This window comes from Mauremys mutica, chromosome 1 (assembly GCF_020497125.1).
Source record: "Mauremys mutica isolate MM-2020 ecotype Southern chromosome 1, ASM2049712v1, whole genome shotgun sequence".
In the NCBI taxonomy this organism is placed as follows: domain Eukaryota; kingdom Metazoa; phylum Chordata; order Testudines; family Geoemydidae; genus Mauremys; species Mauremys mutica.
The window spans coordinates 251,795,613-251,808,065 of record NC_059072.1 but is presented as its reverse complement, the minus strand read 5'-3'; the positions used below and the strand labels follow the sequence as shown (position 1 = coordinate 251,808,065).

Here is a 12,453-nt window from a genome sequence, read left to right as displayed (position 1 = left end):
TCACAACACAGTACAAAAAAATCTCTAAGGAGGTGGTTTTGAAAAATGTTTCACTCTATCATTTTCTAATGATATGTGAATTTAAAATTCTTCATATAGATGAGGTGCTAAGCACAGCAGGAAGAAAAACTAACAATACTTTGTTTTAACATAGTAACAGGTAGCAAAGAGCTTCAAAATACAAACATTAGCAGTGTACACTGAACTTTCACTCAAGATGTCATGATGACTGTACCCCCAATGTACAGTATTCTGGTGTTATCTTGTTTCAAATCTAGGTAAATTATAAAAAGTAAAATGGGGATGTGATCAATTTATGAGAACACAAAGAAATTCAAATAGGAGCCACGGAACACAGCTTAAACATGATGAATGTAATGTCCGTCATCACAATGCAGTGCTCAAAACACACCGTTGCAGGCTGGTGTACTTTAAGTTTTCAAGTAAAAACATTTGTGATGGTTTATATTCATTCTGTCTTAAATTAATTTCTGTGGAAAGGGCTAGTAAATCCACTCACCCAGGGTAAGTGGAAAGCTTGACCTGGGAAGTGAAGGGACCCACACACCATCAACCTGTGGTGAATCCAAGCTTTCATTTTCAAAAAACAAGTTTTTAGTCCTGTCATTAAAGCGTTCCATAGATGAACTGTGTGTATATTGATGGGCACTGTCATCTCCCCAGATCTGGAGACAAACAAATCTCATAATTTTGCTAAGCAGCAGCATGGTGAAATTATCAAGACTCCTGGTGGTTTGCTTAGGATATTCAGAAACTTTGCAGAGAGCAGTGAGACTACCAGGAATCATGTCGCTTTCACACTGATGCTGAAGCTAATGCCTTGGAAAGCTAGAAGCAGAAACAGAAAACATGGGAGTTATTCACTTAGGGCTTGATTCAGTGCACAATGGCCAAACTCCCACTGACTCCAATTGTGCAGGATCAGGTCTTTGACCAAAAAAACAAGTGCTGTGGAGAGGTAGTGAATGAGAGAGAGAGAAACTCTCTGGATTGCACTTACAGAACTCTGCAGCAACAAAGCATTTTAAAACATTTAACTACCACCAATCTGTAACCCCTAGAGCTGGGGAAACTGAGGCACTGAGTGCTTAAGTGACTCATCCAACATCATACAAACTGTGGCAGATACAGAAACTGAAGGCAAATTTTCCAATTCACAGTTCTGCACATTAGACAAGAAAAAAAAGGGGTCTAACAGGTAAAGTCTGAAATATTTTCAGATAGTAACTTAATGAAGACACAGCATCATTCACTAAGATGCTATTAAGAGGATTCTACTGCAGACTGAGAATGACAAATTTTAAAATTTATTTGTCAAACCCACATAATTTCCCTACAACACTCCCTGCAGTAAAAAAAATGGTTCTGGGCTGATTGATTGGAAATTGCACAGCAGAATTATAAATCTCTGGAAGACAATGATGGAAATAGACTAATACCAGCATTAATGGGTACAGCTTCAAAAGTTAAAGATCTGTTTCCTGTTATGGACCCTAAAAGCCGGCAGTGGATGATCTCTCTCAAAAGTTATGTTAACACAGGAAATTACTCTATTTTCCTTCTCTACTTCACATATCTTTAAGGGATTTTTTTTTTCTTTTTTTTTAGGGAAAGTCAATGGTATTTTCTTATTTTGTAAACCTTTAGGAATTAAAACCTACATACATATTCTGAATATATTGTTCAATGGTGTAATGCAGAATTACAGTGTCCTAATTATTAATTATTTGTATTTTAATGCTTCAGATTAAGTCACATTACACTTAATTTCAAATTAAAAGTTAAAAAAAAATTTAAAAAATTCAGCAGCAAATATCCATTTAAAGCTCTTTGGCACCAGCCAATATTGATGCTTCTGCAGCAGTCTGTGAAGACTCTGCCAGGAAAATGTGATTTCCAGAAGATGAGGATTAAACAGGTATCTGGTTTTGCAGAATATATGGAATCATACGTACATCTGAGTTCAAGACAGAAGTTATCATCGTACTGGGGTTCTCAGACTTTGTGTTCCCATGGTGCTACTCAGTTTTAACACTGATCCATAAAGTAAATTAAATCCAAACTGGGCTCAAGTCCAAGCTCCCACTGTGATCACTAAAGCATTCTGTAACAGTCCCTGTCTCAGGAAAATCCCAGCAGTTAAAACTAGAAAGAACCTTTGCTGCACCCACTCACCCAACACACCAGCTACATGCAGGAACTCAGGGAAGAATATATGCTTAGTATATACATTCTATCAAAATGATGTTCATCACTCCACCTAACAGCCAATAATTGGGCTGAGAGAAAGAGAGTGTCACTCTCTCTCTCTCTCAGGGATATTAAATCAATTCCCTTACCAAGGACAATGAGTGGGGTAACTGTGCTATTCCCTATACAAACAGGTATGATCACCCTGTGCTTGCTCCCCAAAAAAATAACAATCTAGGAAGACAAGTAACAAAAGAAGGGTAAGGGAGAGGGACACTATAAGGGAGAGAGGCAATAAAGTGCTGGAATAAGGAGAACTAGTAGAGGACATTTACCTGGGCTTCGTTTAAGGTTTCTTCACAATGCCCCACGAAGGGTACATCTCCACTGAAAAAAAAACCCCAAACAAACAAAAGAACACCCCTCCAACCCCCCACCCCCACTGCAGTGAGTCTCAGAACCTGTGTGAACTGATTCAAGCTCATGCTATGGGGAAAAAAATATCAGTATACATCAGGGGCCAGCAACCTCTGGCATGCGGCTCGCCAGGGTAAGCACCCTGGCGGGCCAGACCAGTTTGTTTACCTGCTGTGTCAGCAGGTTCGGCCGATCACAGCTCCCACTGGCTGCGGTTCGCCATCCCAGGCCAATGGGGGCTGCAGGAAGCAGTGCGGGCCGAGGGATGTGCTGGCCGCGGCTTCCCGCGGCCCCTATTGGCCTGGAGCAGCGAACCGCAGCCAGTGGGAGCCGCGATTGGCTGAACCTGCTGATTCGGTAGGTAAACAAACTGGCCTGGCCCGCCAGGGTGCTTACCCTGGTGAGCCGCGTGCCAGAGGTTGCCGGCCCCTGGTATACATGTTCCCACTCAGGTAGGAGCCTGGGCTCTCAGACCCACCCCACCTTGCCGGGTTTTAGAGCCCAAGCTCCAGCTCAAGTGGGAATGTCTATACTGCTAGCTTTAGTCTCATAGCACAAGCCCTGAGAGCCCCAGTCGGTTGACCTGGCTCTGAGACTCACTGCCGCAGAGGGTTTTTTGGGTGTGTGGGTGAGCCCCGAGAAAACTAAGTCATACACAAATTTTGGTGCTGGATTAGAAAACAAAGAGCAGGGATGAATGGCCAGTTTCTAACATGGCAAAAGGTTTACAGTGAATTGACCCAAGTACTGGTACTATTTAACATTTAATTAAATAACGATCTAAAAGAGGGGTTAGTCATGATTACGAAAAATTACTGAAGTGGAGAACTTCAGGGGGATGTTACAAAGCTATACAATAGGGCAACATGATTATGGCATATTAAATTCAGTGCACACAAGTAATGCACACTGCAAGTAATATTTTATCCTATTGATAGAATCTAAAGTAAATGTTACCACTAAGGACAGATCCTAAGGTGTAACTGTGGAGAACTCAATGAAAACAGAGAATGTTCTGCAGTGTTCCATTTAATATTCATGAAAATTAAGGGCTTCCTCCTCCTGAGTTCTCATTCTTCTTCATCTCGTAGTTAATAATCCTGTATTTATAACATTGCAATCTTTTGCCATAGAAATTATTGCAAAATCACAAATAAGGCAGCATGGCAACTACAGGGCTTCCTCCTCCTGAGTTCTCATTCTTCTTCATCTTGTAGTTAATAATCCTGTATTTATAACATTGCAATCTTTTGCCATAGAAATTATTGCAAAATCACAAATAAGGCAGCATGGCAACTACAGGATGAAATAAGAAAATGGGTTAGCAAGGAGCAAAATCCAGATTAAGCAGAAATAACTTCAGCAATTAGCAAATCTGATAAGAACTATTATGAAAAGAGCAAAAGGACTGAATTTATGTTATAATTTTCATCTATTGAAAACATTTTTTTAAACATAATCAAGTCCCCTCTTAGACATTAACCTTCAAGGCACTTTACAACTCTGGCCCTTCCCTAGTGATCCACTTTTGACATAGGCTGCCTACTGTTTACCTGCTTGCCCTTTTGTCCCATGAACATCTTTGGACTTTCTTCCATTCTTACGCTTGGAACACCTTCCATTAAATTAACCGAAAGGCTACTTACTGACCTCTCCTTCAAATTATTTCTCAGGAGCCACTTCTGCCTCACATGTTGCTTATCTTCATAAATTGTAAGCTACTGAGGGTAGGAATCACGCGCAACTTTATGAAGTGAGTTCTAGCCCATGAAAACTTATGCCCAAATAAATCTGTTAGTCTCTTAAGGTGCCACAAGGACTCCTCATTGTTTTTGCTGATACAGACTAACACGACTACCACTCTGAAACCTGTCTTTATGTTTGTGTAGCATCGCACACAATCCAAATCAGGGCTGCTAGGAGCTACCAAGATATCCACATTAAACAAGAATAATGATAATATTACAGCTATAAAGTATGGATCTCATTTATTTGCTTCCAACAGATCTATTTGCAGGTTCTATTTATGAAAGCAGATTCTGATCCCATAAAGACTTTGATACATTATTTAAAACTAGTAAAAAGAGACAAAAAGTAGATAAAGGGCATTGAATATATTAAAAACAATATATACAAAGGAAAGGAAATGTTGAGTGGAGAATGAACCTCTGAACATACCCCATTCGACTGAGCTTAATTACTAAGTGATTTTTCAGTCTATACATATGTTATTAACTGAGGGCTGGTCTACACTAAGAAGTTACATCGACATAGCAACATCTCTGAGGGGTGTGAAAAAGCCACACCCATGAGAAATGTAGCTATACCAACCTAACCTCTCCAGTGTGGACAGCACTAGGCTGATGAAAGAATTCTTCCATTGACCTAGCTATCACCTCTTGGGGAAGTGGATTACCTATGCCAGTGGGAAAACCTCTCTTGTTGGCATAAGTAGTGTCTACACTGAAGTGCAACTGTGGCACAACTACAGCACGGCAACTGTGTTGCTGTAATGTTTCAAGTGTAGACAAGCGTTTAGTGTAACAGTTTGTTTTTGTGTACATAAAGCACTACAGTAAAGAACATTCAACTGGTAATGAGGAAAACAAGGACATTTGCCATTAAGAATGACGTGATATAAGACAAGCTCTCCAACATTAATGCACAATGGAGTGCTTAAAGGAGCAGATAAAGAGGTATCCCCTATGGATATAGGTTTTTAAAGAAAAATGCATCTTTTCATTCCACTTAACTTCTTTGCTGCTATTGGTTTGTTAAAACATTAACATTCTGTTAATGACTTTGGATTGGAAAACATATGTGTTATATATTATACAGATACATAAATACCCTCAGAAATCTACATAGGCAGAGATTTTAGAATAGAATCTAAGTATATATAGCAGCTTCATTATATGACTTAAGTAACTCTGATTATTATTGTCATGATAATTGTCATGACAATTAAAAATAATCTCAGTAAATTATTCTAATATTTAGTAAAAAAAATTAAGACGAAATTAAGTTCTTAATCTTAACACAAAGGGACATCTTAAAATGTAAACTTCCATTCTTCTGAAATAAAGTAACACAAATAACAAAACCGCAATTAAAGAAGTAAACTTCTATGAAAAGTTTCAGCACAAAGTGAATTCTGACGGCCTGAAAAAGCAGAGTTTATAAGAAAAAAAGGATGGCATTATAACCCCCATATGAAACAGAAGCACAAAATTGTATGAAGCATTCCAATTATGAAGTTGAAACACGCAAATCAAAACACAGTTTAAAAATAAAAGCAAAGTAAAAGTAATTAGGGGATAGGAAGTACTTCCTCTCCATTGATGCTTTTGCAGCATTTACACAAGAATCCATTACTGAATAACATGAAATGTGAACAGACTGTTTCCCTATCTAGGAGACAAAAAGTTAGCATTTTCACTGGTCTGAATCTGCATTTACTGAGGCTACAAACTATTATTTTTTCATGTTCCAAATGTAGGCCACTGAAAATCTCATGTAAGATTTTAAAAGGAACTTCATATCGGGAAAATATCCTTAGTCATTAAATGGTTTTCAGATTTTTGGTCACCCTTCCTTCACATAAGGTCATGTCAAGTGGTTCTACTGCATTCTTTTGTCTAGAGCCATTTCACAAAGAATCCCTATGAAAAGAAGCATGATCCAACAAGCTGCACTAGACCATCTTAAACAAAGAAAAGCCCTACAGAATGACACCAGGAAGATCCCAGAGAAACCAGGCAACTTTGCTTGGCTTCAATTAGAGTGCTTTCGTGATTAACACTGAATTTTAATCTACACTGCAATAACACATACGGGGAAGTTATTTACTAGTAACATTACCAGCTGTCAAAAGTGTACTAGAAAGTTGGAGACAGAGTGCATTTGCCAAATTTAGGAAACGATTCATGCCATTGCCAAAAACTACACTATGACTGGTGCAAACACAGGACATCTGCTTCTTATTAGTCCCTCCTAGATTTATTCTGGTATTTTGGGGTTACTTTTAAACTACACGTTTTACAATGACATTATTAGAACCTCAGTTTGTATTTAGTTTGCTGTAATCATGTAAACAAACGCCTGTTAACTACAAAGGTATCCTGAGCCTTTGTTAACCATTAATGTGCACTCACCTTAGCTTCTCTTCATGTAACCCATGAAGTCCCAAACTATCAGGGCGATCCCGTCTCCTCCTATACAGACCAGAATACGATAACTCTTTCAGTTGTAATGCAGTCATATTTCTCTACCCACAGGGTTTTTTAAAGTTTCTGTTGAGTCGTGCAGCTGCCAAGATGCCTGGAGAGAATACGCTCAGCAGTGGGTCTGCACACCTGCACTCGTCAGAGTTACAAATCTCTCAGCACAGGCAGAGTTGCTGTACTGCTTCCTGTTTCTCATAGGTACACACCCTTCAGAAGGGCACTACATTTCCTTTATCACACCTAAGGGATGCCTGTGGCAAGCCTACCAGGTTCCATGAAAGTTTGTTGGAAATTAAAGCTTAAGTGCCCAGTCATCATGAACAAATTTACAATTTATTATGCAAACTATTCAACTGTCCTTATGCCTCTTGGAATTGGCTAAAAATCTCACGAGCAATTATCTCTTCCATACCATTATTTATAACAAAAAGAGACCCATTAGCACTATAAAATCCAAAGTTACTCAAGCATGTAAGCAAACCAAAAAATTGGAGGTTAATCCAATAAACTGAGCAGCAAGAGGACCTACAAGAACTTTCACATCCAGCATTCAAACGTTTTCTTACAAACCTAGCTGACTAATGCTACCAGTACAAAAACACTTTTCCTCCCAAACTCTAAAAATTAAAACAATAAACTATCAAAAGGACTGCCACTCTGGCATCTGTCTATTTTTCAATGGTGCAAGGTCCTTTGGAGACTATAAAACATGAATGATAAAGTTAAAAGTTTCCTGTAACACAGGAAGGTGACAATCATGGTTTTCCAAGCTGCTTGTCTCATTTGAACTGGTAATGAAAACTATACACTTGAATTTTAAAATAGGTTTAAACAGACCTGAATGTTTTTTCAAAAAATGATTTTAATCTTGGCACATGTATACAGACTCTTATCCAGGTTTATTTCTAGGGAGAAATTATACATGAACCTATTCCAGTTTTTATTTTGTTAAATGTAAGTTTGATAAAATGAAGTGAGGAAGCTAAAAAACCCAAACCTCATTGATTACTTGCAAGAAACTTGTAAGACATGTCTATGTGGTATGAATTATACATTCAACTATCAGAGTGTTTGATTTGTAGTGGAACACATATAAAGGTTAATTTAAAATTCCTACAATAACAAAATGTGCAAAGAATGCAAATTTTGGTTTTAAATATGTAGTATTGGATCTGTAGCTTCATACTAGTGAATTCTGTCAAGTTTATTAGATTATAAACAAGCATGGGAGTTTTATACAAGAATATTCTAGGAACAATTCAGTATAGAATGCCATCTGGAGAATTTTTAAGAAAGGCATTATATGACAGACCTAAAAAAACATAACATTTTCTTAGCAATGTTTAAGAAATACCTTTAGTGTATCCTGTAAGACTGAAAAAAATCATGTATAAAACAAAATTATATATATTTGATTTTAAAGGACTGTACTGATTTAAAGATAGAAAAAGGCTGTACATCTCCATTCACCTAGAAATCACACTGGGAAAAATAAGAACAGGAAAACAGTTTATGGTATTTGCCTAAACATGCTGCATTCCAGTTTCAAGTGCAATATTCAAGTAAACCCTCAATGCACAGCAGGATAAATTTAAACAGAATTAAGCAACACCTCCCTAAAGTCAGACATTAGTAGTTTCTAATGACTAGTTAATGCTCTTACAAATACCTGTTAAGTATGGTGATGACTGATACGCATAGAAGGGTAGTTTTTATAAATCGTCACCAACTTCTTATAGTCCTTTAATAAGGACATCATCAGTACATGTCCAAACAACTAATTTCTAACAACTACAATGTACAAAGTGAACCTACGGATAGATATTATGTTATATAAAAACCTGTTTTGAATTATTAGCAATAAATTGAGCTATGGTAGTGACTAGAGAAGTAAGTAACAGTGTTTTTTTCAAAATACAGTAGTATCTGTTCAGTTTAACCTTGCATTTTTCTTTTAAATGAGTGGCTCAAAATCTCATGGAGAAAATGCCATGCCCCTTTTTGTTACATATGGTTTCTATTTAATTATGAAGAAAGACTGCTCCAAAATGCATAATGTCAACTCATGATTGTTTGCATAACAACTGCCAAGCAGTGTGAGCTTGCCAGGCAACAACTCAAGCCACAATGTTACGTGCCCACATCTGCCCCAAAGTGAAGTGGTTCCAAGATCAAATCAGTCACAGGACAGCACACACAACAATTTACAGCATAATATAACAGATCCACACATGACCTTGGAGAGATCATTCTTTTAATAAAGAGCTGCTTGGCACCTATTCATCCTCAAAGATACCTGTCTACTACAGCTGAGCGCTGTAGCGCTCTGCCAATGGGAGAGATTCTCTCGTCACTGTAGGTAATCCACTGTTGGAATTATTAATAATATTTGAAATTATTAAGAACATAAGAACGGCCACACTGGGTCAGAGCAAAGGTCCATCTAGCCCAGTATCCTGTCTTCCAACAGTGGCCAATGCCCTGTGCCCCAGAGGGAATGGACAGAACAGGTATCATCAAGTGATCCAACCCCTGTTGCCCATTCCCCAGCTTCTGGCAAACACAGGCCAGGGACATCATCCCTGCCCATCCTGGCTAATAGCCAATTAATATTAATATGGGAAATCACTAAACACCATACATTCCTTTATTAAATCCAAATACCAAATGGTATTTATACAATTGCTCTAAACATGCCTAAAAAGCCTAATAAGCAATTTACTACATCCAAACAATAACAAAGCATTTAAAAGCATTTGATCAAGATACTTACAAACAGGCTAAACCCAGGCATGCTTAGACCCAGGCAAGTATTAGCAATGAACCCTTTAAGAGTTTACTTTTTATACCCTTTCACAAGCAAGTGATGTCACTGCCATTTATTGACTTCAGCTAAAAAACAATTGGAGACAGTTCACCCTTATTTCCAGTCTTAATCCAGATAAGATTTACAACCTCCTTTCTCCCCAAGGCCTTTCCTCCTCTCCTTGCTGTCCAACAGTTTTCCTGTTGCACCTGAGTTCACACAGGCTTTAACACTGTGGGTTGGGGAAGGGCTATGTTGGCTCATTTTAAGTCATTCTTTGTGTGATTTCAAACCATCTGCAGTCAGCCCTATCAGTCAGAGGCTTCTTTTTAGAAACTTCCCCTTATTTCATTAGTTATTCTTTGCACCGGACATCCTCCCTACTTCATTTCTTTTGGCATTATAACATTATTTCCAAGGCCTTCCTTCTACTTGCTAGACAGGGCTTTTCTTCACAACACACATATATTTCCTTAACCAAACAAACTCACTTTAGTTCTTTAATTTTATACTAATCCTACATGCACCTCCCCGGAAGGCTGTAGAAAGGTTGATGGAAGAATTCTTTCATCTACCTAGTGCTGTCTACACCTGGGATTGAGGTCGTCTTAACTATGCTGCTCAGGGATATGGATTTTTCACACCCCTGACCGACTTAGTTAAACCAACCTAATTTTCTAGTGTAGACCAGGCCCAGGATACTTCTTGTTGGTATGGTTCTTGAACTCACTTCCACCCCCTCAGATTGTTTACTGGCTTCTTTTAGCAGCTGAACTTGGGAAGGATCGAAGCCAGGGGTCGGCAGCCTTTGGCGCACGGCCCATCAGGGTAATCCCCTGGCAGGCCACGAGACGTTTTGTTTACGTTGATCATCTGCAGGCACAGCTCCCCGCAGCTCCCAGCGATCTAAGACCCCTGATCTAAGTTGATCTGATTTCAATGGGAAAAGACATTTCATTAATAGAGTATATTTGGGGATGTGCCAGAACCTTCCTAAACAGAAATCTGAAACAAATTCTTCCTTTTCTCCTAACACCTGGTTTAAGATCATATAAAAGTTGGGTGGTTCAATTTTAAATTTGCTCATCAGACCACTCGACCTGTGCTATGTACAACTCAAAAACTGAAACACTGCGGATAACATATGGAACAGCACCTTGCAGGGGGCACTACAGGAAATGCAGACAGTCCTCTCCTGAGCTGCGCAGATGTTTCCAGACATTCCTCTAGTTATGTAGGAGACTCTATATCAGTGGTTCTCAAAGCCGGTCCGCTGCTTGTTCAGGGAAAGCCCCTGGCGGGCCGGGCCTGTTTGTTTACCTGCCACATCCACAGGTTCGGCAGATCGCAGCTTCCACTGGCCGTGGTTTGCCGCTCCAGGCCAATGGGGGCTGCGGGAAGCGGCACAGGCCGAGGGATGTGTTGGCCTCCCTTCCTGCAGCCTGAATTTTTCAGGATCAGCGAACAGCCACTGTTGCTTGTCTTGTTACCATTAGTATTTAACCTACTTTTAATCCCTTAGAATTTAGACCCCCTCCTTCAGCCTTAAATGCATTTCTTCCTAACTATAAAAAATAATAAGTGCTGGTACTACAGCTGGACTGACCATCATAACAGTCTTAATATTGTCAACATATATCAGATCAAAATATTCAACTGAGCCCTTACTAACAGAAAATCAAACCCTAATGATTCAGAAAAGAGAACCTCTGCAGTCCTTTATTTAGTCCCAAATTAAAATCCATTGCAACAATACTACAAGATATAAAGACCATATTAGACAACCCATGAGCTAAAAGTTCAGCACACGATTAAGTATTTGGCAGGATCAGTGTCCTGTCTCAGCTAATGCTGTGAAGGTACCTGTAATAATTCTATATATTTTGCAAGACATATGTTGTTCCTAAAAAAGGGGATAAGAAACACTTTCAGTATGCTTAAAGGAGCTTGAGTTGCAGTAAGAGAAGCTAAAAGAGCTGAAATTTAACTCAGGTTGAGAGTTAGGAATACTAAAAATTCTAAATATTCGTAGATTTAAAGTTTTTCATGAGTTCAAATTTATGGAAAATAAGCATGTCATCTTTGATAAGAGTTACAGCTAAAGCTTTGGCGGTATCATTCTGCACAGAGAAAACCCTTAATCTTATCATTTGCACTATTTTTCCTTCTACTTATGTAGAATATTTAAATACAATTATAAATTTAGAGCAAATAGTCTATTCTAGATTGAAACATGTTATATTTAAGTTTGAAGATTACTTTTTACTCCAGAGAAAACCATCCCCAATGAGACATTAAGAGTGGAATGTGTTGAAGAATCAGAATCACATTACTGCATCCGAAGAACTGAGCTGCAGCTCACGAAAGCTCATGCTAAAATAAATTTGTTAGTCTTTAAGGTGCCACAAGTACTCCTGTTCTTTTTGCGGATACAGACTAACACGGCTGCTACTCTGAAACCTGTCATTACTGCCTTTATCATTCAACTGCTTCTAAAGGAGATAAAGCTAAAGGTGATCATGGAGGGAACAAAGGAAAATAATATAACTTCGGTTTGCTTGCAGTCGTGATCAGTGAATGGAGAGAAATGCATACAAACTTTATCCTCTCTTCCTTTTCAGACCTTTCTTTACGTGGTGGGGGGAGCGCGCAGGGAGACAGAGGGCTTTCCTTAAAGATAAGAAAATTAGGAGATTAGAGCCAATTAATCTCTCTCAAAAAAAGAGATGCATTTATCTAGAAAACGGTAATCATGGCACAAGTTTCTGAAAGAATAACAAGAGAAATCTCTAC

At 38.6% G+C, this 12,453-nt stretch overlaps 1 protein-coding gene across 2 annotated transcripts in view; it reads right to left on the bottom strand.

The window, feature by feature from the left end:
- LIMS1 (LIM zinc finger domain containing 1) overlaps positions 1–12,453 on the bottom strand; it is a 138,665-nt gene that overhangs the window by 73,379 nt on the left and 52,833 nt on the right. The window contains exon 1 of one of the 2 annotated variants that reach the window (XM_045006904.1): positions 6,783–6,903. The exons of the other annotated variant lie outside the window; for it this stretch is intronic. Coding sequence (XP_044862839.1) covers positions 6,783–6,889 — 107 coding nt within the window. The 5' untranslated portion in view covers positions 6,890–6,903. Of the gene's footprint in view, positions 1–6,782; positions 6,904–12,453 lie in introns of those variants that run through there. 2 annotated transcript variants of the gene reach the window in all.